Source organism: Rhineura floridana, chromosome 1 (genome assembly GCF_030035675.1).
Source record: "Rhineura floridana isolate rRhiFlo1 chromosome 1, rRhiFlo1.hap2, whole genome shotgun sequence".
NCBI classification, from domain to species: domain Eukaryota; kingdom Metazoa; phylum Chordata; class Lepidosauria; order Squamata; family Rhineuridae; genus Rhineura; species Rhineura floridana.
Genome location: NC_084480.1, coordinates 240,770,724 through 240,798,442, shown reverse-complemented (window position 1 = coordinate 240,798,442; position 27,719 = coordinate 240,770,724). Strand labels below are relative to the sequence as shown.

Sequence of the window (27,719 nt, the reverse complement as noted above, 5' to 3'; positions counted from 1 at the left end):
ATCAGGTTAGTGTGAAGAGAGCTTTTTTGTTTGCGTGGTGTTGAAAATATGGAAGCAGTTGCCTGTTGATGTTTGTCATGTTGCTAGACTTCCTTAGACGAGCTTTTCATTGTTAAAGTGCCTATTTGGTTTTATTGCTTGCTCTGTTTGTTTTTTCTGATTTCTACTCTATATAGGTTCTGACGTTTTAAATTGTAGCTTGACTTTATTTTTGTTTTCATTGAGAATTGTTATACTGAAATGTGGACTGTACATTTGGACAGGTTCGTGCAACCATTTCTGTGCTGGATTCTTGCCCTTCTTGGCTAATAAAAACTACCAGGGATGGAACAGCCGGCTGGACCAGGGAAGTGATTAATGCCTCCCTGGGCGAGGGGGTGGTCCCTGGCTGCCTGAAAGAGGCGGTAGTGAGATCTGAAGAGACCCTCCTTGGACCCAGAAAATCTTAATAACTATAGGCTGGTGGCAAATGTTCCATTCCTGGGCAAGGTCCTTGAACGAGTGGTGGCAGGCCAGCTCCAGACACTCTTGGATGAGACTGATTATCTGGATCCATTTCAGTCAGGTTTCAGGCCTGGTTTTGGCACAGAAGCAGCCTTGGTCGCCCTTTGTTGGGAGAGAGACAGGGGGAGTGTGACTCTGTTGATTCTCCTTGATCTCTCAGTGGCTTTCGATACCATCGACCATGGTATCCTTTTGGGAAGACTGGCTGAGTTGGGAGTGGGAGGGACTGCATGGCAGTGGTTCCGCTCCTACTTGGCGGGTCAGCTCCAGAAGGTGGTGGTTGGGGAACATTGCTCGGCACCCTGGACTCTCCAGTATGGGGTTCCGCAGGGGTCAGTTCTGTCCCCCATGCTGTTCAACATCTACATGAAACCGTTGGATGCGGTCATCCAGAGCTTTGGAGTGCGTTGCCATCAGTATGCTGATGATACGCAGCTCTATTTCTCCTTTTCATCTTCTTCAGGTGAGTCTGTCAATGTGCTGAACCAGTGCCTGGCTGCATCAATGGACTGGATGAGGGCTAATAAACTGAGGCTCAATCCAGACAAGACTGAGATGCTGCTAGTGGGTGGTTCTTCTGACCGGATGGTGGATGTCCAACCTGTCCTGGATGGGGTTGCACTCCCCCTGAAGGAGCAGGTTCATAGCTTGGGGGTTCTCCTAGAACCATCTCTGTCACTTGCGGCTCAGTTAGCCTCGGTGGCACGGCGTGCTTTCTACCAGCTTCGGTTGGTGGCCCAGCTACGTCCCTGTCTGGACAGGGATAACCTGGCTTCAGTTGTCCATGCTCTGGTGACCTCCAAGCTAGATTACTGCAATGTGCTGTACATGGGACTGCCTTTGAAGAAGGTTTGGAAACTGCAGCTTGTGCAAAATGCAGCCGCCAGATTGGTAAAAGGGACCAGACGGTCTGAACTTATAAAATCGATTCTGGCCCACTTGCACTGGCTGCCTGTATGTTTCCAAGCTCGATTCAAGGTGCTGGTTTTAACCTATAAAGCCTTACACGGCTTGGGACTACAATACCTGATGGAACGCCTCTCCCGACACAAACCCACCCGTACACTGCGCTCAACATCCAAGGCCCTCTTCCGGGTGCCTACTCCGAGGGAAGCTGGGAGGCTGGCAACAAGGGAGAGGGCTTTTTCAGTGGTGCCCCCCAAATTATGGAATGATCTGCCTGACGAGGTGCACCTGGCACCCACACTTATCTTTTCGGTGCCAGGTCAAGACTTTCCTCTTCTCCCAGGCATTTTAACATGTGTTTTAAATTGTGTTTTAAATTGTTTTTAAAAGATGTGTTTTTAAAATTGTGTATTTGTTTTTAATGTTTTTAGTAATTGTAGACTGCACAGAGAGCTTCGCCTATGGGGCAGTATATGTATGTATGTATGTATGTGTGTATGTGTGTGTGTGTGTGTGTGTGTGTGTGTGTGTGTGTGTATATAAATGGTTGATGCTTCTGCCTTTAGCTCTGAAAGAGCTTACTTCTAACTCTGTGAAATATTAGGTTCCCTGACATACATTTTGAATAATACATTGTTAATAGTGAAAATAATAATGATTTTGGTTTACGTTTTCATTTTGACAGTGCTCTCTTAGAAAGTTGTTTACTACTTCACGGAACTGAAACAAAGAGAAAAACTGTTTTAGTGGCAATAAGGCTCTACAGCACTCATTGCATGTGGTTTCCTAAAACATCTGTCATGCAGCCAGACTGGCAGAAAGCATTAGATTGAGGATAAGAGCATTTCACTCAAATCTCCTGCACATCTCCAAGGGATTAGTTGCAAAATTAGTGCATAGTGTTGTGCAACACTTTTGAGTCTTTGTGATTAGTCAAGACAGCCATGTTTTATTTTCTTCAGAAGTAGTAGTTTAGGAAGAACAATTAATTAGAAACAAAGCAGTATAAATAGCATCTGGGTTATTCTTCCCTTTCTTTTTTGCTTGTTTAATTATTTAAGCTTCTCCCAATTTCCAGGTTTCTTAAGTTTGGTGTAGCAACTGTATCTGGTATGTGTTATAAATAATTTGTATAGCAACATATGAGTTGTTGGCAGTGGCTTGTCCAAAGCCATCCTTCCTGTTCAGCTGCTGTTTTTTCTTTTGTCTACTTTTAGTGACCCTCATAGCAAGCTGTATGGTAAGGATTGAAGCATAGACACAAATAGGAAACAGTATAGAGTGTGTGGTAGAGATATTAGTACCTTCCTCATCACCTCTGGAAATCCTTGATTCAAAGGATTAGGTGTACTTCTTTACAGAAGTGCAATATGAACCATCTTCTCATGTGGCAACCTCACTGTACACATCCAAACCTTTATCTTATTTCAGTTCTTAACTGCAGAGCTGTATGATCTAGTTGTATTTCAGTACTGTTCAGTGTTCCAGTCCACCTATTTATCAAGTTGTATACTTTTAGTACTAATTTTAATTTTATTATTCTTCCCTGCTCACTATTTGGGTACATATTACATCTGTATATACTAGTTATCTATAGACTACTCCAGAATATCAGACTATGCATAGAGTACTAGGGCTACAAATTAGATTAATTTAAAAGCCTTTGAGAAATGGAAAATATGTCACCTGATTAATCAGACAGCAGAACTAACATTTTAGAAGTTAATTATTTTTAGCATAAGAACTTACAAAAATTGGATAATAGCAAGTAACATCTTTGAGAAGATACTCCTTTGCGCTTAAGGGAATGACTCTTTTAAGATAGTCCCTGAAGCATGTATGTCCTTATATTATATAAAATAAGGAAAATATACATTTTTCTTCAGAACAATTGTTCTAGCCATAAAAAATGCAGATTTAATTAATTAATCAATAAACTAAAACTCCTGCAATCAGTCAACTAAGATTATTTAATTGGGTGACTGACCAATGTGTATCCTTTATCACTGAACATGAGGTCAGTTGTCTGCCTATCAGCGTATAGGTAGGTGGCAATGTGGAGGTGCTGCAAATACCTTTAAAACTGCTGAGGAACTAGGCCATTATGCAGCTGCATCTTCTTCCACACTACTTCCTACTTGCTATAAGGCAAAACTTTCTATATCTGGCAGGAAAAAAAAGTGGATGAAGAGACTACATAGGAATAGAGCAAGAGAAGCTAAGGCTGCACTCATTCCCTGCACTGGGAATTTTAAAGATGTCTTTAGGTTGCTAAATGGCAATCCTACCAGAGCTGCATTCATACACTGCCCATCCCTTGGCATGCTTTGGTGTTACATTATATATACTTAATTGTGGGATTGATGTTGTTGTTTCATATTCTGTGCCCTTGGGTTCTATGAATCTATAACATGAGGCATTCAAACGGCAGCTGGAAAGCCATCTGTCGGGTATGCTGTAACTTCAATTCATGCACTGAGCTGGGGGTTAGACTTGCTGACCTCTTAGGCCCCTTCCAAGTCTACTATTCTATGATTTCTTTGGATTTGATACGTCATTAGTCATTATCATGACATTAATATGTCAGAAACAAAAGTTTTCAAGCATTTTTTCTTGCCAATTTTAATAGTGAAGCACAAAAAAGCTTTTCTACCTGAAACTGAGGTAGCATCACAACCTGAGTTCCTTAATCTCTCAAAAATCCAATACATGAATTATTTCTAAGAAATGAAGAATTGAGGCAGCTGAATTCAGAACAACACTGGATTTCTTTGTTGTACATTACTTAGCTTGTAATCGCTTTGAAACAATGAGCTCCTAATCTGCTGTTTCCTCATTTTTGTTTACATAAGCATATGGGGCAGGGGGAATATAATGGGGAAAACAAACAAGATTCATCACCAAGATGATGCTGGGCTGATAACTTACCTCAACTAATGCCTCAACATAGTTTTTCATAGAAACATTAGGCTTTACTTTCTGCAACAATGAAGCTGCTAATAAAGCAAAATTAAGATGCCAACAGTGACAATCTCCAAGGAAGTTACTTGGCTGCCATACAAATCCAGTAAATAAATGAATAAAGAATTTTACTAAACTTCCATGTTCACTCTAAATTCTTAATTAAGCTTAATTTGTAGAAAGGGTTATAGCTCCGTGGTAGCGTACATGCATTCCATGTAGAAAGTCTCAGATTCAATACATGGTGTCTACAGTATCTTTGATAGAGATTTCTGCTTGATACTTGAAGAACTCTTACAAACTGGATGATACAGGTCTGCATATTTATAAAGCAGAGATAGCTTTATAATAACTCAGTGGTTCTGCATATGCTGAATCCCAGATTCAGTTCTTGACATCTCCAGTTAAAAGGTCAGCAGATTATAGGAGAGGCATCTGCTGGAGAGTCTCTGTGAGCGGGCAGTGCTGGCTTAGATGGAGCAGTGGCCTGACTCATTATGGCAGATCCATGTGTTCATGAACAGATAATACAGATAATTATCTGAACAGATAATACAGTAGTGCTTTTATGGGTGGACTCAAGTGGCTCGATTATAGATTAAAGTTGTAGCCTTGTCTCCTTTACACTAACTGCTTTTGTGTAAACATTCATAATTACCAGAGCTTCCTATCTATGTAATGATGTATGATTGACTCTGAGATTCCAGTAAATGTAAGAAAATAATGTGTGTCATATTTAAATTATACCTTTTCTTTTCAGTCCTTATCCAGACTAATTATTATGCTTCATATTCCGTACATGAGCATAACGAGTCACTGCTATACAAATAAGAACAGTATCTCATCTTCCCTCTCTTTAGATGAGAATTAAATATGTCTGTTAAGTATAGTGTGGGTTTGTTGCTCTTCTTTTGTTATATGGATTCTTCACTATGCATCGCTTAATTGAATGGAAAGCACAGACATTGTTATCATTACTCAGACTATGATTAGGTGTCACCAAACGAGCTCCTTGTGTAGTATGATTTATTAAACCTGGGAGAACATGACTGTAACCTTTTATTAGATTGATAAATCCTATACCACAATCAATGTACGTGATCAACTTTTAAATATCACACAAATTTTATGCAAAGACACAGTAAAAATGTACATGTATCAGCAATGAAAATAACAAATCCCTGCTTTATTCCTTTACTAATGGAAATGTAATAGCCCTCGAAGCTCATGATCCTTCTTTGCAGGAAAACTGATTTTTCAGGCAGCAGTTTTTTCTACTGCTGAAGTCAGTTTAACACCAAGATGCTTCTTGCCTTATATATGCAGCAAACACTTGGCAAATGGCAAATGGATAGTGGTGTTTGTTTTACACTGGGTGGAGTTCTCATCCCCGCCACCTATCCAACCAGACACCAACTTTCATATATGTTCCACATATTTTATTGTATACATCTGGCTTAAAATTAAACCCAAAGGAATTCATGTTGAGCTAATTAAAAACTGGTTTTGGCTGTGTGTTCAAGTTCATCACAGTTGGAAAGGTTAGTGGGATAAGCCAAACATTATTTTAAAGAATATAGCAAACTAGCTGAATTGCAACTGTTTGGGCAAAAGGACTCTTCTTATACCCACTTTTGTTCTGAACTTGTCTTGCATGTTGCTCCTACCACATAGAAAGGCAAACGTGAAGCTCAGTGACACAGCTCACCATCACAGTTCCATTTGTAGTGCCACCTTAAAGCAGAAATGCTGGCACTTTCTGACTGACATAAGGTTAACGTGTTTCACATGTTCACCTTTCTGCATGGTGAAAACACAATGCAAAACCATAATCAGAGCAAATGTGAAGCTGCCCTAGACTATGATCCAAAGATTATTATCTAAATAAATTTTATTTATATCATTAGGATAAATAATTGTAAATTGGTTTAGAAGCAGGCTAGTATTAGTAAGGAGGATGTCTGACTTCCTATCTGACCATTATTTTGAGGAAAATGTTAAATGCTTCTGTCATTTTAGAGACAGTGCAGATGTCCCAGATGAGTTTTGTATTTTAAATTTGTGTTGAATAGCTGTAATTTTTCCTGTTAAACTAGTTTAATATTGATTGTCACACTAGATTTCACAAGCATTACACAGCCTGTTTTGTATTTGTTATATGGTGGTAGAACACCCTGTTGGTGAGATCATAAGCCGTTTCTCCCTAATATGGTGGTATACATAACCACTTGGGGCTAACCAAAGTAATAAAGGACTTCTGAGTGTGAGGTGTGGGGCTGGCAAGGATCATAGTCAGTGTTCATCCCTCTGAGAGGTTGGAAACATTTTAATTCCTTGATTGTGTCTAACACACAATCTAATTCTAGGAAGTGATATTATACTCTTTGTTTTCTTTAGCTCTCAGCTGCCTTTTTTACATTGAACTGATTTCATGTATAAATAAAAATAATGTGGTTTGGATAAGCTGCTGCAACAAGTGGTATGAAGTTTATCATGCAAAACTTATGTTTTAACTATGGCAGATAGTACACTTGTAAGCCTATATAGGGAGGGCTCAGTGGTAGAGCACATGCTTTGCATGCAATCTCTGGTGTTTCCAGGTACAGTTGGGAAGGCCCCCTGGTTGAAACCCTGGAGCCACTCAGTGTTGACAATACTGAGCTAAATGGACCAGTGGTTTGACTTGGTATAAAGCAGTGTCCTATGTTCTTCTTCTGCTCATAGTTAAGGTACTATGAAAAGAAGAGGAAAATGGCATTAAGGGTAGCACAGAAAACTAAGCATTAGTAAATCCATTTTCCTGAATTTTCATAATCCAGTTACAGTAGTTGTGGGCTGAAGACTGGAAACAGTTTCTCTAAACCTTTTAAAGAAAATCTTGTTTGATTAGAATGTCAGTCATTAGCTTACATTGGTTTATAGACTAGCTTCTGTAGCTACCACAGTGTTTGAAATATTAAGGTTGCTCTATAAAAAAAAAAGTGTGATGGTGGTGAGACTCTTTGATGTTCCCTTAATTTTAATATTATCCATAGATACATGGTTGCTTTCCTTTTTTTCTTGCTGACGTCCCAGCCTAACATCTCCATGCATTTCCAGCTCGACCCACGAAAGTATGGATCTAATACCTCACAAAGTATCAGAGCTTCATGCAGCCTCCAGTGTCAAGAGACATGATCTTCACAGGCTTAGACTACTTCCATTCAAAAAACAGCACATTCAGGATCAAAAACCTGGAAAAGCCAGCCCCTCTTTCTCCTGGAAAAAAACCCTGCTGGTACAAACATAGCTTTTAAGAAGTGAAATCCATTGCTTTGTTCCTGCCTCTTCAGTAATCGGACTGATGGAGTTCACTTCATTTGGTTTAATCATTTAGATGTCTCATATTATCCTGTTTGTGCCCTATCCTCCTTCAAAGTAAATATCCCAGGCTAGATTAAAGACACAGAAACACATTCCTTGGAAAAAAACAGTAGAAACAGTGAAGATAGTTATTTTCTTTTGGCACAGTATAATAAAATTTCTCCTTTCTTTGAAAATAATTTTATCTGCTTTAAAAGGGTGCTTTCCTCTCTCATAGTTTGACTAGTGGCATATGGGTACATTAGATCCATTCTGTATTGTACATTGGCTAATGGTAAAGATATATAGGGCAGTTCTTTTGCATTGCATTATTTTATATAAATGCTGGTCATATGCACAACTTGATTTGTTACTTTTTTTCTTTAGTATTGTTTGATTTCTCTACCCACCCTTGGGTTGACCTTTGTTAAGGCAAAATGTAGTGGCTAGCAGTATTTGAAAGGCAGTCATTTTATTTTCATATAGTGAAAACATTGCCATAATGCAACATAGGCTGGATAATGTTGTCTTCTAACTATTCACATCTTTGCACAACATTGGGTAGTATTACTTGAAAAGATGAGTGATCTCTTGCTAAGACATACTCAGAATGGCTAACATTTGATATCACAGTGTGAAAATATTTTTTTAAATTAGTTCTCTCTTAAGAGAGAGACTCCTTGTGTGGTGTTTTTTTCCTTATCAACAATATTTATTGAATGTTAAGTCTATTACTGATACAGAGTTTCTAGAAAACTCATTATTTTAGAAGATATATTAAATGGTTACCTGCCTGAAAGAATTAGCCTTTCAATCTAACATATGGACAGAAATTAAGCAGAGACTAATTTGGTGCTATGTGTAACTAAACAGCAAACAAGCAGCAAGGCAGTAACTGAAACTTCCTGGTTGATGGTTTGATAAGAGGATAAATGGATATGAGTCTCCAGATTTTGTCTCCAGATTTTGAGAATCATCTGAGCTTCATCTTGTTGTGTGCTTGATATATAGGACACAAAATTAGCATTGGAGCCATCCCCTTCTGAGACAATCTTGCCTAATTTTTGTGAAAATACTCAAAACTTGACTAGTAGAACCAAAAGAATAGATCATTTTTAAATTTCTTTGTTTAATCCATATCTTTCGCCAGGAAATCTCTTCCTCGATGCCAAAGAATTAACAGAATGCTCTCCAATGAATCCTTGCGTCCTCCTGTGTACAGCCGTTCCAATTCCCAAGCCTCTGTTGACAGTAGTTCCATGGACGATTTCTGGTGTGAGGTAGAAAATATCAAAGAGAGCACGGAAGATAGGCAAGATGAACATACCCTGTTAGATGTCAAGCCTCCTGATGGTGTGTATACACACTTCAGATTCATCCTTACACATGATTTATTTTAGGTGTTTCTCGTTCTCTTTGGAATTCTGACATGATCCTTGATACTTATTCTAGTATATTTGCTTGTAATACTGATAAAAAAAGTGTTTTGTAATGTTACCTTAATGGAATGCTCATTTTTGAACTTTTCTTTGAAGCAAGATTGGAGTTTTAAATGAACATTTATTTATTTAGCTTCCAGACTGTACTTTATCTATAAAGATACCTGGATGGTATATAAAGGTGAATGTAGTTTGAATTTCAGTCATGAAGTTTGCCTTGGAATTTCAAATTCTTCCAGAATCTCATGGTCAGAAATTTCTAATTTACACAAAAAACTGAGGACAATCTAGAAGTGGTAAATTGCACTTAACTTTCTGGACTGCACTTATTGGTAAATGTAGTAATTTAAGATAAATGCAAAACTTTTATGTAATTGTGCGTGTATTTGGCATGACCTACCTGGGACAGTATGGGGCTGTGGTCTGTGCCGTAAGAGGGAAGGGAGGCAAGCTAACCAGGTAACCCAAGCCCTCTGTCTTAACTTCCCCACTGCTATCAAATGGATATCTTTTTTTCTCCTATCTAGCTCTACCAAACAGCACTCTAACCTCTAGAACATATTTTTAACTGGCCCCATGCATTCTCTATACTAGGTATACTGGTAAGGTAATTAGGTGTGAATAAGGCCTCAGACAAATTCAGTTTTTGCCAGGGTATCAAGTTAACAATTTTTGAAAATATTATCTTTTAAAAAGAACGTTTAAAGAATAGTTTTAACAAAATTAGAACACATAAAAATAACGGGAAAACACATGAAACTAAGCATAGACTAAATGCTTCCCTAACCAAGCCAATAATGATAAATTCCTAGGCCTAACTGAGTTCAGCCTCTGGTTCCCACTGTATCCTTGTCTCCGGGTTCTTTATTTCTTCAGTGGTCCAAGCATGCTCTCTAACTTCCATAGTGTTCTAGTTCTCCCCCCCCCCAATTCCAGCTCTGGCTTTACAGTGTTTCTGCTGTTCCCTAGTGATGAATTTGCTCTGTTCAGGGTAGAGTCTAAGTGCTATCTATGTAGCAGTTAAGCTGCAACCTTTAGATCTCCCTGAGACAGATGCCACATAAAAGGGGAGAAAGTTAGCCCCTCCTCTTTGTATTAGCACACAGAAAATTTAGAATAAGGGAACAAGTCTTCAGACATGTTAGATCAGTTAAACAAGTTTCCTTTACTTACTAAACTATTTAAACATTCCATAAGAAAGAATAAAAGCTAATCAGCATAAAATCAAAATAAAAGCAGGGTAAGGCATTAGATATCTTAAAATATAACAGATCTAAAATCCTGATAGATAGCATAGATCAGGGGTGGCCACTCCGTGGGTCTCCAGATGCTGCTGAACTACAGCTCCCATCAGTCTCAGCCAACACAGCTCATGGTCAGGGATGATGGGAGCTGTAGTCCAGCAGCATCTGGAGAGCCACGGAGTGGCCACCCCTGGCATAGATATAACACACTCTGCAACTTATTTAATGCAGAGCTGAGAATTACCCTTTAATTACCTGAATTTTCAAGGCTATCTGGGCAAGCAAGCAAGCTATGACCCTCTCCTAGGAGAAGACTGGCTTGATACTAAAATGCAGGAATGTTTACACTAACTTTCTTTTGAAGATCACAAATTTTGAAACATTCTTAGCTTATTGCAATTGTCAGAGAAAAATAAACCATTCTAAAATACAACAAGATGGTACATTCTATAATATATCTGAACACTTGAATGAAATACAATAAATTTCAGCTACATAATAATATATTAAATCTTTTAGACATGGGAAGATATCTGTTATGCAACCGAACATGCTAAGAAATTGCCAGTTCAGGAATATTTTTGTTATATGTACAATTGTCTTATTAAGTGGAGCCACTTAACAATTCATGATACAGGTAATTCATGGCCCTTTATCAGTGTGATTTAATTGCTTGTAATTGATGGTAGTCACTCTGAGATTTTATGTCTTTGAGATAAGCTTAGAATTTATGGTTTTATGGCTAGGTGTTTTTGTGTGGCTCCAAAAGTGTTCTGGTTCATATCAGATGTCATGATGGTGGGCCCATCATGAATAGACAAAGGGATGCCTATTCCCTGTGTATTACGTTTAATTGTGTCCCGTTTTAGTGTTTAATTTTTCTCAAAGTTTAATTCTATTTTTAATTGTATACTTTGTATGTTTTAATGGTGTGTTGTTTTTAGTTGTAAGCCGCTCTGAGTCCTGTTGGAAAAAGGGCGGGGTAGAAATAAAGTTTGTTGTTATTATTATTATTATTATTATTATTATTATTATTATTATTATTATTATTATTTGGTTGAGGGAAATATTAATATGAATATTAGCTCAGAATCCTCCATCGTCTCTGGGTTCAGCTAGGTTAGAAGTGGGAATATTTGCAACACAACACCCTTATATATTTTCTTTTGACTCTCTCTCCCAACCTCGTGGCTAATTAGAAGGAGAGTAGAGTCATGGATAAGATTCCAGTCCCCCTAATTCAGAGGTGATGAATCTGTGGGCCAGATCAGGGCAATGAAGCCTTTTCTAGTGACCCGCTGGCTCCCATCTTCTCTCCCACTGCAGTGCTGGGAAAATTTCTCCAGTACTGAACTGCAAGGAGAAGTTTAATCCTCTCCCCTCAGCTCAGTGCTGTGATGGGAACAAGCATGGTAGATGAGTGAGCGAGAAAGAGAGAGAGTTGTGTTCCTGCATGTGGTGTCCTTGATGGGTTAGTTAACCTTTTGGCCAACTCAAACTGGTTTATTAGCTGCACCCGTTCCTGGAGCAGTTGACTTTGCCACAGTGACACATGCATTGGTGACATCAACACTTGATTACTGTAATGCACTTTGTGTAGGGCTGCTTTTGAAAATGGTTTGGAAATTGCAGTTGGTTCAAAATACTGGAGCCAGAATGTTAATTGGATTGTGGAATGGGGATCACATCACCCTGTGCTTTGTCAACTCAACTGGCTCCCAATTTGTTTCTGGGCCCAATTCAAAGTGCTGGTTTTGACCTTTAAAGCCCTAAACGGCCTTGGACCGATGTACCTGCCTGTGCTTTACTATCAGCTGCCTCTGTTGTTATTATTATTATTATTATTATTATCTTTATTTATACTCCGCCCTTTTTCCAAACTGGAACTCAAAGTGGCTTCCAGATAAAAATAAGTACATACCATTAAGAACCTATAAAAATATAAAACATATAAACATATAAAATCAGCATTAAAACAGGATTAAACTATTAAGATGTTAAAACCAATTACTCTTAAAATATTGCAACCCAGTTTAGGAGCATACAAGTAAAACAATAACATACAGCATCCTCTTCAGTCACTACCCTTAAAACCTTCAGTTCCAAAGGCCTGCTGGAAGAAAAAAGTCTTTAGCTGTCGGCGGAAAGACTGCACAGAGGAGGCCATTCTTGCCTCCCTAGGGAGGGAGTTCCAGAGCCTAGGGGCAGCCACTGAAAAGGCCCTATCTCGTGTCCCCACCAGTCGCACTTGTGAAGGTGTTGGGATCATGAGAAGGGTCTCTCCTGAAGATCTCAGGGCCCGGGCAGGTTCATATAGTTCATATGTTAGAAAGATGTTAGATTGGCAGGCATGTGGGAGACAGCCTTTTCAGCCATGGTCCCCAAGCTCTGGAATACCCCACCCCAAGAAGCCCACTGTGCTCTGTCCCTGATGGTGTTCCAGATACACCTGAAAACCATCTGTAGCATCTTTGAGAGGGACTGAAGGTAGAGCCTGAAACTCATTTTATTTTCCCCACTTTTTAGTTGTACCTCATTAGTCCCTTTTAATATCACTCTCCTATATTTTTAACTTGAGAGCCAGTGTGGCATACTGGCTAGTGCTGGACTGTGACCTGGGAGACCAGGGTTCAAATCCCCACACAGCCATGAAGCTCACTGGGTGATCCTGGGCCAGTCATTGCCTCTCAGCCTCAGAAGCAATGGTAAAACCAACTCTGAATACCGCTTACCATGAAAACCCTATTCATAGGGTCGCCATAACTTGGAATTGACTTGAAGGCAGTCCATTTCCATATTTTTAACTGTATTTTATATATTTTTATCAATTTTATTTTTTGTGTGCGTTTATTTTTATTGTGTATGATTTTATTGTGAGCCACCCTGAATGCCCTATTGTAGGGTAGAAGGGTGGGATAGAAATAGTTTAAATAAATAAATAATAAATAAGACCTTGAGCACAGCTCTTGAGCCAAAAAAGATTAGCCAGCCCTGCCATAATTCATTAGGTTTCTTTTTTTTTGGTCCTTTTTGTATTTAGGTTTAATTTAGGTTTAATTTTCCCCTTATTTACCAAATTGAACTTTTTACCCTCCTGTGAAATTTTAACCTTGGAGATTAGCACTTCCTTAAAAACCAGAGCAACTGTTAAGAAACAAAAAAAAGTAGATGACAGCTGGTTGGAGGGGGGAACCAGAGGAAAAGACCAGTTGTGCATCAATACAGAGAAAACACTGAGTGCAAGTTTGTTATATTTCACAAAAAGGTTTGTGTCTGTTTGCTTCAGTTTGCTTCAGTTCACTGGAGCACCAATGTTTTACAAAAGTAGGCAGCCTTCACCCATTCTCTCTGTAGATAAGAGGAAGGACATATTAATGTAGGAAAATGTTACTGTAAAAGAGAAAACCTACGTTGGCTAAATGAGGTTCTTACTGAAAAACAAATGTTTTCTCAAAACATAAGAAATTGAAAGGGGGGGGTGAATGCTAGAAGGGCATAGGATTCCTCACTGAAATATCTTATGTGCCATCATAAAAGATTGCCCTGTTATATGACAGAGATCATGCCTTACTTGAGCATAAAGGCAATAAATTGATTAGTTTACTGGTGGTTTTTCTTAGCAATAGTTGCATCTTCACAATTTTGGCCATAATCCAGCCCAAATTAAGCATGTTAGGTCTGATTGATTTCAAGTTGATTAAATTCCCTGGAGTTAAGCACCTTTTTCATTCTCCCATTGAAATCAGTAAGAGAGGCAGACTGACCCTAAATGTGTTTATTATGTGTTTATACTTCCCTGCTTACCATTGCAGGTTTCAAAGCGCTTAACCTTTGCTAGGCCATCTTCAGCCTCTCTAAATGTATCCCAAACAGAGCTCCTTTATTTATTGCATAAAAAGAAGTATGTGAAAGTGCCATTGAGGAGACCTGGAGGTTAAATATCAACTTTGAGGCAAGAGAATGAATTATGTGTTTAACAGTTTCAGAAGATGTATGCAGTTTCATTGGCCTCAGGGGCCGAATCAATAAATTGGTCATACTGCTTTGCTCAGATTGTTTGAAGAGTGGGAGAGTGAAAATTCCATTTTCTTTCCAGCAGCAAATGGCAATTTACTTGTCTACATCTGTGTCTGCAGGATTAGCCCAGTGTTTTCTGTGTGGCCTAAGAACTGGCCAGGATACTATTTTTGCATTTTCATATCTAACTACTACTTTCTCCTCTTAAAACTGTGGTTTGTATCCAGCTAAAACATTGTGCATATGGAAAGACTTCTGTGGGTTCAATGGAACTTCCCCTCTCTCTCCTTTCCCTGTGTGCCTCCCAAATGTCTCCCAAATCTGCTGCTTAGGGGTGTGGGGGATCCCCAGAACAGATTTGGGGTGTTCACAGGTGGGGGAGAAGGAAAGGAAGTTCTGTTGCACTTGTAGAAGTCATTCTGCTTGTGTGATGATTTAGTTGGATACAACCCAATGTCTATACTCTGGACAGCTGATGGAAATCAGAAGCCTCTTGATTATGTCCCCCGGGATACCACCCTGGCCCTGCCGTCAAGCTCTGAAGGTGCTTCTGTTTGTCTCTTCTAGCAGTGAAGGTAGTACCTCCCTCCCTGACACATTTACATAACTGAGCCTGGAGGCATCCTTGGTACCTCTGACAGCTACTTAGGTTTCCTCTGTATTTGAGCAGGCCCTGTTGTTTGACTACAAAAGTTCAGAAGCAGTCTAGGTTGTGCTGCCATTAGCAAAAAGCACTGAAATAAGCATGGAAATGTTAAGTATGCTGTTAAGAACAAAAAAGTAAATGGCCAGCACTTCTGCTTTTTAATGAGATGACTTTTTCCTATTTTTCATTTGAGAGAGGAAACGGATGCTTTTTTTCCTGTGAGACATCTCAACAGTTTAAGTTTTGGCCAGCAGATAAGTTACAAATTGCTTTCCGACAAGGATGTGTGCTCATACATAGTATTATAAGGCTTTAGGCAAAATTTCACAGAAGATAGATTATAGAACAAAAGGTATCTGCCTGGAGTCTTTATTTGTTCCACTAGATTTTGGGTACTCAGTCATTCATGGCATACAGTAAATAACTCTTTCCCACATAGATAGTGCTAAATAAAGATGCAGTAGTAAGTTAAATTACACTTTTTGGTCTCAAACACCAATAACTGACCAATTCTGCACTTGCAGGTTTATTCTGTTGTTATAAAGCGTAGTTCACTTTGGTATTTGTGATATATAGCTTTTGAATACTGTCTTCTGTAAGTTAAAACAACATATTTTCTGTGATTTGACACATACACAATCCAAACTGGCAAATGCCTTTTCTTTCAGATCAAAATTATTCAACAGAGTGATTTTCCTTATTTCTGAAAACCCCACAGTGCCCTCTCCTCTAATCTTTCTTTCAAATTAAGAATATAAGAAGAGCCTGCTGGGAAGAAGAGCCTGCTGGATCAGGCCAGTAATCTAATCCAGCATCCTGTTCTAACAGTGGCCAACCAGATGCCTATGGGAAGCCCACAAGCAGGATCTGAGTGCAAGAGCACTCTCGTGTCCTGTGGATTCTGGCAACTGGTTTTCAGAAGCATAATGCATCTGACTATGGTGGCAGAGCATAGCCATCAGGGCTAGTAGCCATTAATAGCCTTATCCTCCATGAATTTGTTTAATCTTCTTTTAAAGCCATCCAAGTTGGTGGCCATCACTGTGTCTTGTGGGAGCAAATTCCATAGGTAACTATGTGCTGTGTGAAGAAGTGCTTTCTTTTGTCTGTTCTGAATGTTCCAACATTCAGCTTCATTGAATATCCATGAGTTCTAGTGTTGTGACAGAGGAAGAAATTTTTTTCTCTATCTACTTTTTCCATTCTATGCATAATTTTATACTCTTCTATAATGTCACAGCTTACTCACATTTTCTCTAAACTAAAAAGCCCCAAATGCTGCAACCTTTCCTCATAGAGGAGTTGCTCCATCCACTTGATCATTCTGGTTGCCCTTTTCTGAATCTTTTCCAACTCTACAATATCCTTTTTGAGGTGAGGCAATCGGAACTATACATAGTATTCCAAAGGCAGCTGCACCATAGATTTATACAATGCCATTATGATATCAGCAGTTTTATTTTCAGTACCTTTCCTAATGATCCGTAGCTTGGAATTTGCCCTTTTCATAGCTGCCGCACACTGGGTCGACATATTCATCGAGCTATCCACTATGACCCCAAGGTCTCATTCTGGTCAGTTTCTGCTAGTTCAGACCCCATAAGCATATATGTGAAATTAAATTTTTTTTTGCTCCAATACACATAACTTTACACTTGTTTACATTGAATTTCATTTGCATTTTACTGTTCATTTACTCAGTTTGGAGAGGTCCCTTTGGAGCTCGTTGTTCCTTTTTGTTTTAACAACCTTGAACAATTTTGTATCATCAGCAAACTTGGCCACCTCACTGCTGGCCCCTAACTCTAGATTGTTTAAAAGCACAGGTCCCAATACCAATTCTCCACTTTGTACATCTCTCCATTTGGATAACTGTCCGTTTATTCCTACTGTCTGCTTCCTGCTACCTAACCAATTCCTGGTCCACAAGAGGACCTCTCCTCTTATTCCATGACTGCTAAGCTTATTCAATAGCCTTTGGTGAGGTACCTTGACGAAAGATTTTTGGAAGTCTAAGAACACTATGTCCACTGGATCACCTCTATCTATTTGCTTGTTGACACTCTCAAAGAATTCTAATATAAAATTTACAGATGTGAAGTTCGTTCTGGCAACCTCTCTGATGTTCTGCATCATGCAGTACACTATATTATTTATTAATTTAATTTTTATATGCTACCCTTCATCTCAAAGCATCCAAGAGTGGGATACACAATACAACAAAAATATATTCTACCTGACATTAAACCCAAGAATGTACAATCATTAAAATACTCAGATTTCTAACAAAATATAAAACCTGCAGTCGATAAAATAATTCATAGACTCATCTATCTCCAAATGCCTACTCATCTATCTCCAAATGCCTGTCAGAAAAATAAGTCTTCAATAGATGTCAGAAAGTGGTCAATGAGGGGGACAAGCATATCTGCAACAGGAGGGGATTCTACAGTTGGGGTGCCACAAGAGAGAAGGCCTTGTCTCATGTCCTCACACCATGAACCAGATGTTGTAGGAAGGACCATGAACAGGGCCTCCCCTGCAGATCTTAAGGCTCAGGCCAGCAGATATTCAAAGAGTTATTTCTTCTGGTACTTGGATCTCAGTTTATTTAAAATTTTCTGTGCACCAATATTAACACCTTAAATTGAGTCCAGAAGGTAATTATGGCCAAGCAGAGGATGTTAGGGATAACTTCAAGCCTTCCATAGCCCATTGGGGCCCTGTTTCTCATTTGAGGATCAACTGCCTAATGCAATTTGAAGATTAAGTTCTGAACAGCGAAGCTTGCTAAGGAATTTTGTAGTGCCACTTTCCTTTTCCACTCATTGCCATATTAACATACACCTACTTTTCCACAGAAGGAGACTTGGAAGCTGAATGGTTGCAAGATGTAGGCCTATCTACATTAATATCAGGATCTGAAGAGGAGGATGGAGAAGCATTACTGTCCACACTGACCCGAACGCAAGCAGCAGCAGTACAAAAGAGATACAACACCTATACTCAAACCATGAGAAAAAAGAATAAGCATACAGTCAGAGATGTGCGGGATATCTTTGGCATCAATGACACTTCTGTAAGCAGAATATTTAATGGTTTGGAAATTTTTGAAACTTTCTTTTACTATTGTGGTTACCCCGATAAGGGTTCAATTTAAAGAGACTTCTGGGCATATTGCTATGCACCAAAATGTTGAGGAAGTGCACCAAAATTAATTTGCCAACCTGTATGTATTTTGCAAGCTAAGCAAATGTGCATTTTTCTTTCATGTTTCAAATCCTGCTTTTGCTTGTCATGCGGAACAGACAATGTCACTAAAGCCATTCCTTATCCACTGAAAATCAGTTCCAGAGATTTCACAAATTATTCACATTCAAGTCTGTTTGCATCCATGATGGCTATAAACTTACTTTTTAATGTCAATGAATAAAAGATTCTAAGATTTGTCTTTCTACTCTGTTTATAATAATAATTTCTTCAAATAATTTTGGATTTGGTGGTTTCCTTCATCCAGTGATGCTAAACCATATTTTAAACACAAAATGCAGAATCTAATATATCCAGGAAGAAGTGCTGTATCTATTTGTCTCTCACTGTATAGTCTGTTGCGCTGTGTGTAATTTGTGTGCCTAATTTCATTTAAAGCAACACCACAGCAGCAGAGTAACAGCAGATGTTGAAATGCGAGTGTGCCAGCATGTGTGCGCGTTTGCCTAAGAAAGCAGGCTTTTACCCTGCATCAGCATCACTAAGTCTTGAGACTTAGTAAAATAAGAAAAGCTACTTTATTTATAGAAATACATTGTAGATAGAAAAGGCATACCTAGTTCTAACTAACTAGCTAAGTTGGAGGCATAACGCCCAGGTGTAGGGGTTAGCCTCATGGTTGGAGAGAGCAGAGACAAAGGGATGTCTCCTCTCTCCCGGACAGTCGGAGGACAAAGAAGTGGAAAGGGCAGAAGGAGGAGGGGCAGATAAGCTTCCCTAAAGATGTCACAGTCTAGCGACAGAAGGAAGTCAGTCAGAGCATCACAGGTAAAGGTAAACAAGCCTATCCATCTGGAGGATCCTAGTTCTATCTTCCCTCAGGAGCACAAACAAAAGAACAAAACAGGAGTTGCTCTTGCCCCACTTCCAACATAGTCTACTTCTGTTTAAAGGCACATACATTAGCTAAGTATTTAACGATGGAGGACTGTTTAAAGATGGTTATTAGTAGTAAAAACAAAAATATTCTCATGATCCTGAAATGTTTTTAGATATAGTATATGTATATTTTGTAGCAGAGGCATACAAAACAACCAGTATCCACCTGCAAGATGGATTCATCTGAGGAACTGATGCATTACATTTGTAATAGTTAAAATATATGTCAAAATTTGGAGAAAAATTCTTTTGCTTCTCATATTTCTTTATACCCATATTTCAGTTATCTGAAGCTTTTCTATAAAATGATAACTGGAAAAAATTCCTTTATCAAAAAATCTAAAGCAAAGTAGGTCAAACCTGTAAGAGAAATATGTTTCTTCTGGTTTTACAACTTTTTAAAAAATTAATACTAATAGAATTTTTTTAGCCTTTCTTTGGGTTAGTGATTTTTGCTTCCATGATTTAAAAGAGATCATCTTTGTGTTTTAAAGTGCATTTGCTGTTATCTGCTGTTGATATTTTCCCCTCTTTTTTGAATTTGGTGCTGCTTTCAATGATGTTCCATCACAGTCAATCACAAAAACAAAAATAAACTCAACACAAACTTAATATTACGTATTTGCATTAGAGATAAATTATTCTTATGCTTTCTTGTCCACAGCCCACATTTGAGGCCATACCAGTTTCACCTGCTACAACTAATGGTATCCAGCTTCCTATGCTGAAACCAGGTTGGAAAATGATTAGCTGTGATTACATCTAATATGTAGCTTGATCCTATAAACAAACATGCGGGAGACTCTTTAGTCCATGGTAGCATTGTCTAATGTTGTATTTTAAGGTTACAATCTATACATAATTATCTCAGAGTAAGTCCTACTGAACTCAATGGGATATGCTTAGGATTGCACCGTAAGTGTACTAAATGAGTAAAGTCATTGTGCTTTTATTAGGTAGTGGTATTGACCAGGTTCTTATGCACTAATCCCAGTTTATACAGGTTGTGTTTGTTAAGCACAAAGGATACAATCCTGCTAAAGTTAAGTACTTTTAAGTTCTACTATTTAAGTCAGGGAGACAAAAGTACATACAATTTATTATACAGTACAGCGTCTGCCTGTTCTGCACTACCTTTCATAATCTCTAGGTCAAGGGTAGCCAATGTGGTGCAAAAATAATTGACAAGGGCATCCCTAATGGTGCTGGTGCACAGGATGCCTTAAGCAACGCACAGAGTTGAATTGCTCAGACTTTCCCTTACCTAGGCATTCCCTTCATCACCACCCACTCTGCCTTAGCAATACTGGCCTCTGAGCTTAATGAGACAAAATGATGTTTGCATTCCACATACAAAGCTACCTCAAGTGCCCCAACATTTATTGTAACTGAATAATGTAGGCAAGATAGTATGTGTGCAGAAATGCTTGTATCTTTGTCCTGTACTAAAGCCATTAGATTTTCACCATTTCTTCACTGTCAAATGTCCATTGTCTAAATCAGGAGCTCTGTAAAGAACTGAAAGGAGATAAATTAATTAGTAAATATCTGCAATTCTTATGTGAACCTGCAGCTGTCCTCCATCTACAGGTAATCTTCACTATAGGCAAACAATGATTGTTTAAAGTGGGTGGGGAGCCTGCTGACCTCCAGATGTTGCTGGATTACACCTCCCATCATCCTTAACTATTTGCCATGCTGGTTGGGGCTGATGGGAGTTGGCATCCAACACCATCTAGAAGATCACAGGTTTCCCTGTCTTAATTTAAAGGTCTTCTGATTGGAATGGTTGTTGCTGTCTCAGTGGCCAAGAGTAATTCCTCTTTATTATTTCTCTGTAGAGAATACAAAATTCACATAAAATATCTCTTGATTTTAGCTCGTAGCTGTCTAGAATGTAAAGACAACCAATTGGTGAAAGAAGAGCTATCCTTTGAGGTTTCTTTCTCAGAATCAATCATGGTGATTCCAAAGCACAGAGAATGGCACACAAATCAAAGATTGAGAAAGGATGAGTCTTCTTTGCCCGTAAGTTTAAGCTCTACTCTACTCTATTTAATCCCTCTTTCCAGCACCCTGGCTTTCTTAAAATTTATTACAATACCGTTTCTTTTTCTTTTTTTTGGTGATGGTGATGGTGGGGAAGCAATACAGTTTGTTTTCAGGGCAGTTGTTAGTAGTCTGGGGATGGGGTACCAGGTGAGTAGACAAGTGGAAAGTTGCAGAGCTGAAGCAACCAGTATTACCCATTCTGTAACCTGTCTTGCATTGTACTGCCTGCAGTATTTTTATGTTGGAAGAAAATGAAATATTGCCCATGACAGAAGCATACGTTAGTGGCAAATTACAAAAGACAAGAGAAAATCCATTCATTGTCTTCTTCCTTGAGTCCACTTCCCCAAAGCATTGTATGCAAGTCTGTTTTCATGTCAGTAAAGTTAGGTCAGAACCAAAGTATGCCCTGAAGGATGGATGCTGCCTCAAGAATTCATGACAAAATAACAAATGGCAAAATGTGAGGGAAATCCCATAATATCATAAAAACATAGCTTTCTTTCTTACAGTTAAACAAAACGTTAAAAGGGGGATACCTTAATTCATCACCCTGCCAAGCTACGTTGCTACACTACTGTAGCTGTCTTCTAATAGTTTCAAAACAGACTTTCATTATGTAAATAATGCATGAATTCAGTTCTCAGGGTGTTTCTTTGCCCTTTTAACTTTAAAGTAATTTATTGTAATTAAATAATGCAGACAAGATAGCATGTGTACAGAAACATTTCTATCTTCGTCCTATACTACAGGTATTAGATTTTCATCCCTTGGCATTCACTGGGAACACATAAAATTGTAGTCATATTCATATTGAGTTATTTCAGAGGTTATTATTTCAATAAATGGGGGAAGGCAGGAATGTTCTTTGCTTGAACATTATGCAATACTATGGAACATATATCTTCCCTTGCTTATGAAGTTTATGTAGCATCCATTCTATCAGCAACCTGGTGCCCTCCAGTTGCCTTGGTCTATGGTAAAAATGTGTTATATGCATGTTAATGTATATTTTGTTTAATGTGGGGAATATTAAGCCCAAACCTTTGCATATTTACATAGAAGTAAGTCTCACTGGATTTCATGGACCTTATTCCAAAGGAAGTTTCATAGGATTGCAGCCTTAATAACACAATTGCATGCTTAAGTCATATTTGGATTCCAATAGTAGTGTCAATAAGTGTTAATAGGATTTAAGTTCTTGCTTACCTATATTCTTCACAAAACATATTTTAAAATAAAATTTTGCTCACACTCAAAAGGGATTTTCCCCCAAATCTTTTAATTAAAGCAATTCTTTAACATATATTATAGAACTTTACGATTAGGAAAAGCCGATTTGGACTGACTGAAGTTGGAGATTTGTCTCTTGGTGACATGAAGAAAATTCGCTATCTCTCTCTGATAGAGCTAACAGCCTTCTATGATGCTTTAGGAATAGAGCTGAAGAGGAACCGAACAGAAAGAGTCAAAGGACGGGGTAACTGCATATAGTCAACTAACAATGGCTACTGATAATTTTTGGCACTGAGCAAGGTGTTTTTAAAAGTTTTTTTATTTTGCAATTTAAAAAAATGTTATTAATTGATAATTATAAGGACAAAGTAAGAAATAAAGAGATTGCAAGTTATTACACACACGTATATCAATCAAAACACAATCATAGAGCCAAGTTTACCTGCTTAAAGAGATATAAAAAAACATTGGTGACCCAAGGTACATCTCATAGATCCATTTTTCCTTCTTTGTGCCCATAATATATAATATCTATATCTATATTGCATATTTCTTGTTCTTTTTGCTTAAATATCAGATACATCTGTTACTTAAATATGTTTGACTTAGTGCACAATCCAACTGCTATTTGGGCTGATTGCAGGTGTTGCCGCCACTCACCATATGCTCAGAGGCACATGTTACTAAATTCTTCCAAGCGACACAGGAAGTGGATTGGACTGTGAAAGACCAACCCAAATTGTGTTTGCATTTTTACAAATGTGTAGGGCAGTACAATATCTCAGAGATGAGGTCAGATCTCCTGCTCCACAGGTGCATTCACTATAGCTGCCCAATTCCCCTGCTTTTTAAAGTTTGATAGAAATATCTATGGGCTATAGGTACATTCTTAAACTGCAACGTTTTTTGCCTATTAGTGAATAAATACGTAATTTAAAATTAAAAATACGAGGGTGATTTTGTACCCCAAGAGTCTCATTCCTGAACTTTGATTCTCCCTTCACCCCCACATTTTTTGCAAAGCAGCATTCCTACCATATATGATAGTAATCCCCATTCTTTTTTTGGCATTTCCAGCAATTACATGGATCATTTCTGTATATTCTCTTTATTATCCTTTGTGTTATGTACCATTTAACCATTGTCTTATAACAGTTTTCTCTTATGCTTAGGGTTTTTCTGTGTGATTTTTCCCACTGATTTCCCCATACACTTCACCTTATATTTTGTCCCAATTAATAATAAATCTTTTCATCTGTTCGTGTTCAGTATCATATTACAGGAGCAAGTTATATATCATTGATAATAAATGGTGTAGTGGTTAGAGTGTTGGACTACGACCTGGGAGACCAGGGTTCGAATTCCCACATAGCCATGAAGCTCACTGGGTGACCTTGGGCCAGTCACTGCCTCTTAGCCTCAGAGGAAGGCAATGGTACACTGCTTACCATGAAAACCCTATTTGTTAGGGTTGCCATAAGTCGGGATCAACTTGAAGGCAGTCCATTTCATTTCCCATTCATTGTTTGTCATACATTTCTTGAATTAATAATTTATTAGATATCTTATTTGAAAATATTAATAACTTGAAGGACTCTTGATTTACGATGAAATTCTGTACAGAAGTAAGTCCCACTGAGTACAATGGGGCTTACTCCCAGGAAAGTAAGTGTAGGATAGCACCCTTAAATTATCATTAATTATTATTTAACCATGTTGCCCTGATTTATTAGATCCTTATATCTAAACAAATTTGTGTTCCTTTCAGATCTTAAATCATCTTTCTGTTTCTAGATCATGTAGTACTGATTTTAGTGGTGAAATGTTTGGGCTTAGTAATCTTTTATATTGATCCCATATTTTTACCTAATTAAGGGTTGCAGTGACTTAGGCTGCAGTCCATCCCCTTATGCTGCACTGTGGGATGTTTGGAATGAGCAGAGGTGTCCATCTATTCACTTCTACTGGCTCAGCCAGCCTCCTGAATGGGTGGATGGAAGGCCCACTTGTGGTATCCTCAACAGTGGAACCCTGGTGAAAGCCCCCAAATGAGGTGTTCTCTTTATTTTTATTAATTTTAACACCCTTTATCTTTTCATTTTCTCTTATTTTTAATGGCTACCATTTCTAATACTAAGACAAATCAGCACATAAAAAGGACAATCTTGTTTCGTACCTTATGTTAGATTATATTTTTTGTAATTTAATCCCATTAGTACAGATATTGCTTTTGGTTTTGAGTGTTTGACCAAGACACATTTTCTGTAAGCTGCTCCAAAATGAAATACTTTTAAAGTTTCAAATAAGAAGGGCCTTCTATATTATTTAAAGCCTTTTTGGCATTGACTAACAGTGTTTCATCTGTATTAAATGCATAATCTATTATTTGAAATATTTTTCTTCTATTATTTCTCATCTTTCTCCTGCAAAGAATGCCAGTGTGGTCTGGAGTTTATTTTCCTTTAGCTTCTTAACAGCTTCCAGTATCACTCTGTCTGAAATGGGTTCATCCAATATTCATTGGTCTCTTTGATCTTTTGTATTTTTGTTCCAGATTTGCAAATCCCCTATTTTTAAAGATCAAATTGTTGACATACATAATTTAGAATGATACCTAAGAAATTCTACTGATATCTCTTCAGATGACTTTGCTGTATAATTTCCCCTATTTATTGAGATTTGCTTCTTTTGTTGATCCATTAACTGATACGCAAGTAATTGTTTGTTATCCTCTTGTCAGCATGATGTTCTGAATCAAGAGTCTCTTATTTTTAATTATTTTTCTGAAGAAAATGGCCTTTTTGGAGTTCCACTTGCAGTCCTGATAGAAAACGATCAGAAGAAGATTCCTGGAATAAAAGTTCCTCTCATCTTTCAGAAAGTGAGTAGAACAAACTGAGCTTAGTTATTGAACTCCAGTTCATCACTGTTTGTGCAAATGTATCTTTCACTTTAGATATGTGAGAGTTGAAGGTTATTTCTACGTGTATTTGAGGCTAGACAAAGATTAAGAATTATAATGAGTTCTCATAGAATTCATTCAATTCAATGGATTGGTAATGCCCTTTAAAGCCCTAAACAGTTTGAGACCAGGTTCTCTAAGGACCACCTTCCCTTGTATGAGTCTGCTCATACCTCAAGATCTACTTCTGAGGCTCTGTTGATATGCTTATCTTTGAAAACGATTAGGTTGGTGGGTACATGGAACAGGGCCTTTTCAGCAGTGGTCCCCAGTTATAGAATATGACTCCACATAAAAACAGGCAAGCCTCATCAATATTAAATGGTTCTTATTTTTTAGCATGGCCTTTGCAGGCTAATTGGAATGATGAGCATATATAGAAGTGTAATGTTGCTTTAAGTGTCTAAATACTCTCTTATAATTCTTAATTCACCACATTCCACTTTAGGCAAAATTTAGTAGTTTTGATGGTATAAGGCATCTTTTTGTTGATCAGACATGAGAATCTGATAGCCTCTTATATCCCTTCCAGCTCTGTGATTCTCCTGTTGTGTCAGGCTCCTGTTGTACAAAAAGGTGTACAGTGACTGGAGTATATAGGCACTGGCATAAAAACACTGGACACTTTCTAGATAGAATTAAAAATTACTCACTCTATGCTGAATTTCAGCCTTAACATTTTAGGTTTGCAGAGGCTGAATGTTAAAACAAGCTGTGTATGTTTCATTTCTGCACTGACAATCTGCATAAAAGTATTATTTTGTTTGTTGTGGTTTAGTTGTTGCTCAAGCTTGAGGAGACGGGCCTGGAAACAGAAGGAATTCTTCGAGTGCCTGGATCTGCCTCAAGAGTTAAAGTATGTAGGTCTTTCTTGCATACTTTAAAAAACCAGTGATGCTTTTGAAGACAGAAAGTAAAATATGGGGCAGCTGTATAAAAACATTTGCTTTATGTAAGATTACATAAATATATTTTGTATTACTAATGTTTGCTTGAACTCAGGCTTACTGAAACTTGTAGGTCATGATTTAACTAAATTGGATTGTGGTTGACTAATACAAGGGAGAGAATGAATGCACAATATAAAGAGACAAGGTTTCATTGCTTGAGGAGGGGTTATTAACTCTGAAATGCAAGCTGGCAACCTCTGGTATTGTGTTTTCTCCCACAAGTACTTTCCACAATCCCCAATAGTGAATGTACTTAATAACTGCAGCATTAAAATGGCCATAGCTCACCAGTTGCCGTGATAAAGGAGTTTCTTCTAAGACCATCAATATAAGCACCTGTTCATACTGAATGTCAAACTTTTTGTATGGAAGCTCTTTTCTTCATAATGGGGATTAGATGATCTTTCAGCTCTGTGATTCCATGGTCACTCAAGACTTTATCAGTTTAGAATAGTACTTAGCACAAAACAATATGTTCTGTATTAGCTGTCACACACTGTATTAGCTATTGCACACTATTTGTGTGCTACCCTATATGTTCTTGAATTATTCATGTTTCTGCATCCCAAGCAATACTATGTTTTGACTTTCTGTATTTGAACGAAAGCCAAAAATCCACATGAAAGATGTATAATATTTTTAATTTTCGTTTACTGGATTATTTTTAAGTATGACTAAAATTTCACTCAGTAAGGGGCAATAGGAAAGATTTTTTTCTAAGTTGATCCAGATTTCACTACTCAAAGCTAAAATTTATTATGTTGACATTAGGATATTAAAGCATTCCAAAAACATTTTTAAAGACAGATACAGATGGATCTAATTAAAGTCTATTCACTGACTGTAACAAAGGATAGAAAATAGTCCCTTGTTTCTTCTAATTATAGCTATATAAGGGCAGTATCACTTAGTCACAGTCCAGTGTGACCAATGTGCATAGCTATGTAGATACAGGGTGGGGCTACACAGTTGTGAGGGTAGATGATACGTTGAGATTGGTTTTAAATTGATACTGATTCTATTAGTTCAAGTATTTTTATTTACACATTATCACTTGCTTGAGTCCCTTCCTTTATTTGCATTTAAGACCACAATATGAATGTGCAAGGTCATATCTGCATAAAGCTTCCCACGTTTGTAGTTTGTCATCTTGGTACAGTATGGGAAGATGTTTTGCTTCTCCACACTGATCCTTCTGATGTGTAGATGGGATGGCCTTATCCAGCTTGCAGTTTTCTGTACCGGTCCTTTTGGAATTTGGGGGAATATAAGAAGAACCAGGAAAAGTTTTAACATATAACAAAGCCCTCA

At 38.0% G+C, this 27,719-nt stretch overlaps 1 protein-coding gene across 5 annotated transcripts in view; it reads left to right on the top strand.

The window, feature by feature from the left end:
* Positions 1–27,719, top strand: part of ARHGAP28 (Rho GTPase activating protein 28) — a 107,040-nt gene that overhangs the window by 48,879 nt on the left and 30,442 nt on the right. For 4 of the 5 annotated variants that reach the window (XM_061595884.1, XM_061595866.1, XM_061595870.1 and 1 more), the window contains exons 2-8: positions 8,864–9,066; positions 17,921–18,138; positions 19,873–19,942; positions 21,088–21,236; positions 22,575–22,740; positions 25,286–25,377; positions 26,237–26,314. In XM_061595884.1, the coding sequence (XP_061451868.1) occupies positions 8,864–9,066; positions 17,921–18,138; positions 19,873–19,942; positions 21,088–21,236; positions 22,575–22,740; positions 25,286–25,377; positions 26,237–26,314 (976 nt within the window). The remainder of the gene's footprint in view (positions 1–8,863; positions 9,067–17,920; positions 18,139–19,872; positions 19,943–21,087; positions 21,237–22,574; positions 22,741–25,285; positions 25,378–26,236; positions 26,315–27,719) is intronic. The other variant, XM_061595894.1, reaches the window with a different exon arrangement.